The sequence below is a fragment of the Theobroma cacao genome, chromosome 1 (assembly GCF_053813885.1).
Source record: "Theobroma cacao isolate CCN51 chromosome 1, ASM5381388v1, whole genome shotgun sequence".
Taxonomy (NCBI): domain Eukaryota; kingdom Viridiplantae; phylum Streptophyta; class Magnoliopsida; order Malvales; family Malvaceae; genus Theobroma; species Theobroma cacao.
In genome coordinates this window covers 4,518,052-4,524,193 of record NC_142639.1, presented here as the reverse complement: position 1 = coordinate 4,524,193, position 6,142 = coordinate 4,518,052, and the positions used below count along the sequence as shown (strand labels likewise).

General features: G+C 35.4%; 1 protein-coding gene and 1 non-coding gene across 2 annotated transcripts; both read left to right on the top strand.

Annotated features, from left to right (window-relative positions):
• Window positions 1-1,394: 1,394 nt before the first annotated feature.
• On the top strand, window positions 1,395-1,467 carry TRNAR-CCU (transfer RNA arginine (anticodon CCU)). The gene has a single exon. It is a non-coding gene; the product is annotated as a tRNA-Arg (tRNA).
• A 107-nt stretch (window positions 1,468-1,574) lies between these two features.
• Window positions 1,575-5,425, top strand: LOC18611448 (transcription initiation factor TFIID subunit). Its single transcript, XM_007047701.3, has 6 exons — window positions 1,575-1,973; window positions 2,054-2,142; window positions 2,532-3,316; window positions 3,955-4,087; window positions 4,515-4,852; window positions 4,942-5,425. Exons 1-6 carry the CDS (start codon window positions 1,661-1,663, stop codon window positions 5,063-5,065), a joined length of 1,782 nt encoding a protein of 593 aa, XP_007047763.3. The 5' UTR covers window positions 1,575-1,660; the 3' UTR covers window positions 5,066-5,425.
• Window positions 5,426-6,142: the final 717 nt, after the last annotated feature.

Here is a 6,142-nt window from a genome sequence, read left to right as displayed (position 1 = left end):
GACATGAAGGGGTTGGGATAAGGGGCTACATCTCCTAGATCCTGGTAGAGTGAAAAACAATTCTTTCCAGGCTTTTGTTTCAATAAGGTCGTCTCCCAAGATGAGGCTGGGAGAGGATTGCAGCTCAAGTGACCTTCTGCTACTATTATTTGGGCGTTGGTCAAATCTTTCATTATTCTAAAATGAGGTAAGGCTCATGTGAGGCCGGCACCTGTCCAAAAGGAGAATGAAGGAATTTTTTTGAGTTTTTTTTTTATTATTATTTTTGGATGAATTTTTGAGGGCTAACATGGTTAGGAATGGCAATAAAGTATTTACAAGGATGTTATAAGTATTTATAAGGTTGAGTTAGGATATTTAAAAAATAAAAGAGTTTGAAAGGGAAAGAGGCGTGAGGAGAGATAAATTTTGGGGGTTGATTTGGCTAAATGCTACAATTTGGTTTTTGTAGCATGTTATGAATGCTCTGAGTTAATGTTTCTACTATTTGTGTAAATTTCATTGATTAGTTAATTATCTCCAAGAGTTTTTTTTATAATTAATTGATCTTGATTTGCTATCTGACTTTTGCTTTCTTTTGATTAATTAATTAATATTCTTTACCTTTTTAAATTTTGTTCTCTATTATTGCTTTAAATAGTGCGTTTGCTTTATTTTTTAGTAGATTACATTGGAGATTTTTCAAGAACAAATTATTTCAATTTGGCTACCTCCCCAATATTCATGATGCAAATTTATGAATTGTTTTCTAATTTTTTTTTCTCATTTTTACTGATTTTTTAACTTGGAAATTCTACCAATATCTAGAGTTAGATACGATCATCAAAATTGGGAGAATTAAAGATGTCATTTTTTTAAAAAAAAGGAAACATCGTTTTTTGTCTAAATTCAATATTCTTTGTTACTTTACTGTTAATTTCCTGTACAAAACTATATGGAGAAATTGTGTTGTAGTGACCAATGCATCAGCATGATATAAATGATTTTCCAAGCAACATTGATAAGTTAAGAGCCGCAGCAAAGCGTGGAGGTATGATACAAGTCATGGGCAAAGCAAAAGTAGCCATAGGACATGAGGACAAAGCTCCACACATTTGGGTTGTTGTTAGATGTACAAGGTAGTCCTAAAAACAGAATATAACTTGGGATGGATTCAATAGCGTAGACGTTCAAACAAGTGAAGTATTAAATAGTCGAATGATTAATGAACAATCTCTTGTATGAGATGTCTTTAAATATGTGCATCGGTGTCCTGTTTTCTAAGTTACTTGTCGGATGCCGGTTTCTTATTTAATGTTAGATTTGTGATGGTATTAATTAAGGTTTTTGTTTTGTTGTAATAAAAAATAAGAAAGTAAGATAATTTTTATTAAAATAACAAATACTCTTAAGAAGCGCCTGTAGCTCAGTGGATAGAGCGTCTGTTTCCTAAGCAGAAGGTCGTAGGTTCGACCCCTACCTGGCGCGGTTTTTCAAAATTTTTTTTTTTATAATTCTCCTTCGTCAGGCCCAACAAGCTCAAAATGGGCCCAACATTGCCATCAAAAAAATCCTCAACCCAATCTCACTCAGACCCAAAAATTGTCAAGCCAATCTCACTCAGACCCATAATCGTTTCCAAAAACACTCAAACTCCCGGCTCTTTTCCCTGCCCCAAATAATGGCTCTTCTCGGCGACGACGGACGCGGCTACGACTTAGCTCGGCGGCTAGAATCATGCGGTGTCTGGCGAGCTTGGCTCGGCGATTCCACCTACGCTTCTTTCATCCATTTCCTCTCGTCTCCTTCGGCTTGGGAATCGTTCATGCGAGTTGACGACTCGAAGTCTAGGTCTCAGATCCATCTCCAGCTCAGAGCTCGCGCCCTCTTGTTCGATAAAGCCACCGTCGCTCTCTTCCTCAGATCCAACTCTTCAAACCCCGCTAATAGTTCTTCTTCTTCTTCAGTTGCCGTTTCAAAGCTTAATCCGAACTGTAAGGAACTTTGTCCAATAATTAACTTGCATTTTAGTTATTTGAAAAAAAAATGTTTAATGCAATTTTGCTTTGGTTAGATTTGCAGCTGCACGGTGATGACGTGTACTTTACTTTGGAGGGTTCCTTGCAGGATGGTGGTGCTGCAGCTAATGCGGCACCGTCAAAGGTGTGATTTTTCTCTTTACTTCAATATTTAGTTTCATAATTGCTGGTTTCTTTTTTTATATAATTACTTAATTTTAGTGTACTCTAATTTTTTCGTATTAAGAGGATTAATTTTGGGTTCAAAAGTGGCTATAAAGTATCAGTAAATAGTTAAACAAAATTATATAATGTGTTTGAAAAATATGAGGAAATGGTGAAAGTGAAACTTCACTTTGAGTATGGTTATTTCATATGAAAGTAAAATCGTGCATCTTAATCCGGTTTTTGCTCTCTGCCTTTTACTTGTGGTTGTAAAAGCAACAGCCAAACTGAATCTTATTGATTGTATCGATTTTTTTACTCTATGTTTAGTGGAAAGTTTCTAACTATTCCCTGTTTCTGGGTAATCAGTCTAAATCATCGTTTAGTGCTGGATCAAGATATGGTGAATCTGAATTTGATAGTTTATCCCAGAGATATAGGAAAGAAGAACTGCCAGAAACGTGGTATAATCAATTTATTGAAAAGTATAGACTTTCCAGGCCTTATAAGTTGTTTTTGGGGGACCGAGAGTCTGAAAAACGTACACCAGAGGAGATGACTACATATCTTAGAATTGTTGAGAAGCATAAGAGAAGACGTGTGGCATTTCAGGAAGATCAGTACATGGGATACGGAAGTACTGGTCTAGAATCAAATTCTGTTCTAGATGGCAATAACTCAGGCGATGATGAAATCCCCTTTTTCCCTGAAATAATGTCTATGATGAACTGTGTACCTGATAGTGCCCTTCCACCAGCTACCAGAGTGTGGGATAAGAAGACAATAGAATTTTACGGAGTTCTTGATACTCTACCCCAAGTTTCAACCCGGAGTCCTGTTATGATTGAGAGGCTTGGTATAAGGCCTGAGTACCTCAACATGGAACAAGGTGGAAACACACATCGTGGGAAGAATAACAGGAAGCTCCTTGGTCAGGAACAAGCATCACAGATGTCTCGAAAGGTCATAGCACGGTTACTAAATGGTGTTGGGTTTGAAGGTGCCACAGAAGCTCCAGTGGAAGTCTTCTCTCAGTTTCTCAGCTGTCACATTTGTAGACTCGGTCGTAATATAAAAGTTCTTACTGATAATTACAGAAAACAATGCTCAGCCATTGAACTAATTAGGATGTTTCTTCAAACATCAGGATATAGGTAAGTTTTGAAATCCAGTTTGCTTTATTTTATGGCATTGGTTTTAATTCACTGTCATGTTTTGAACTTTCCAGAAAAAAAAAATTATTTGGGTGCTCTAGTAGGATGTTAATTGGCCTTGAATTAGTAAAGAAGAATGTGTTTTCTGCACCATGAAGTTAAATTGTTGCATGGATACACTGTCATTGTCTTGAATATTTTTGTCTTGAATATTTTTGGCACATTGTGGAAGGGGAAGAACCTTTGAAATGGGTTCCCCATCACTTATAAATTTAAACAAATTTTTAGAATAATCTATGAATAAATTTATGGTTTGAAGTGATTGTACAATATGGACATTCTTTCATTTTGATTGGAGAATCATGATTTCACTATTAATGTACTACAAAACCATGCCTAATTTGGAGAATTTCTGGAAAAAGCTTGCTTATCTTAGATAAACTTGCCTGTTGTTCTACATATGTATGTATTTAGTTTTTGTACAACTTCTCAAATTCTCATCTTTTTGATGGTTCCGTTTTTAACGTCAAGTACACATACTTCTCTCTCTTTTTTGTATATTTTTGTGTTTTTATTTTCTTTTATTTAAGTTTTTTCTATTGCATGCATTATCTAAGATGTTTCTTTCTTTATCGCAGTAACTTTGGGACTCTAGCTGAACTTGTCAAGGATAGTACCAGGAACGTAGTGCAACAAACTCCGCAACAAATGCATGGAATCCAGTCACAATTGCAGCCACAGCACCAAAATGCTCTTCGAATGGCTCAGCAAGTATGTAGAGTTTAATTTTATTTTTTGCCTCCTGCTGAATGGCTTGTATGGACACTTCTTGCCAGGTGGTCCTCAATGGAAAAGCCTTCTGTGCACCTTTAGTGTTATCATTGTACGAATCTTTGTCATTGGACTTGGATTTTGTGGTTAAGACTTTCTCCTGAGGTCTTTATAGTCCTGGGGTTTATTTTTATTTTTTTGATGTTGATATAGTCTTTGGGTGATGATATTGGATACTTCGAATATAGAGCAGATTGGCTAGTAGGGTTATGGATGAGAATTTAGAAGAGATGCTCCTGCTTTTAGCTTAACTCCTGTATTGCATTTTTTTCTTTTTAATTTAATGGTACGTGTGTGTGTCCTCAATTTGATCTTTTCATGTTGTGGTTTTCCTAACAATATTTATTCCATAAATTTGATGGTGAAGCTACCGATGAGACAAATGCATCCACAGATGCAGCAAATGGTTCATCCACAAAATTTAACTTTTCAGCAGCAGCAGCAGTTGGAAAGAATACGTAGGCGCCATCCATCCACCCCTCGTCCTGTTATGGATATGGATAAAGACCGACCTATGGTGCAAGTTAAGATTGAAAACCCATCAGAGCTGCCAATGGATAGCAATGCCTTTAATCCTATCAACACCAGACATTCACAAATGCAGTTCCGTCAGCAGCAATTTGCTGCAATATCAAATCTGCATGCTCAGCCCAGCAATCAATTCAGACAGTTGATGTCTCCACAAATTCATCAAATGCAAACACAGTAAAAAACACAACTTGGAGAATTAATTTTACTTGGGGATTATGTCAACTTGATCATATGCTGAAATTCACTATCTTGTATGCATGCAGGAACATGGGTATTGTTAGAGCTCCACCGGTGAAGGTTGAAGGTTTTCAGGAATTGATGGGTGGGGATACCACCTTGAAGCATGATTCTGAGGAAAATAAGCTGACCTCACCACCAAATAAATAGTTTTGCAAGGACATTTGTCAGCGAGCATATGTATCCCCAGTACCGGTTTCACCGAAATTTTGGCTTTTTTTTGTTGTTAGAAAGGTAAGATGTTACATTTATATATGATCTAATTTTACCTTGTGCAATCAAGTGTAAAGTCTGATGGCCAAAAATACAATTCTTGTTTGAGGATTAACTAACTATGGAAACGTCTGGTGCTGTGCATATTTATAACATATTGAAAATTCTTCCTAGAGATCTGGTGTATGTAGCATTTAGAACGAAGCAAGGTCAGGGCAAAATGATCAGTCAAGTGTGTAACTTTGTTAGGGCATATTCATCATATGGGCAAATTTTCTGTTTTATTTTTTCCTGATATTTTTGAGTTATCTCTATATCACTTTTCAGATGCATGGGTCAATAACTATTCCTAAGGGAATGCTTTATCAGTTAACACTTGAAACTTTAATTTAGAAATCTGAAGTTGGAATTGGAATTGGAATTCGAGGACAAAAGCAAAAACATAGATGGGAGAGTACTTCTCAATCTTTAGCTCAAAACCAATAGATTTCTATATATAAAACAACTTTGTCTAATGGCTCTTATCCTTCCTTTGAAGAGACAAAATTCAAGGTTTGAATCTCTTATTGTTTTCTAATTTACTCGTATGTACCACAAAATTAGTTACAGATCATTGCATTAAGACCTTTCATAGCGTAAACTACCATATATAAAGCAACTACTGTTTTTTCTTTTTTTAAAATAAATAAACTATTTTGTGGAGTTACAATGACATTCACAGTTCTTAATTTACATGCATCTTTAAGAGGTTTCAAGTAATCATGATTTAAATTATGCAGAGAAAATGTATGAATTAATAAAAGAGATTATATAGTTTAAATATAAGATCTGAAGTTATCAGAATTAGAGTTATATCTTAGATATAGTTTTCTACCAAAATAATCAAGAGATCAAAATTATTGATATCAGGGTCAATCAAATCAATAACTAATTCAAAACGAGATTTTCTAGGAACCATAACTCAAGATGATGAGACTTTTTATTTTAACGTTATCAAATAAAAATTAATTTAGA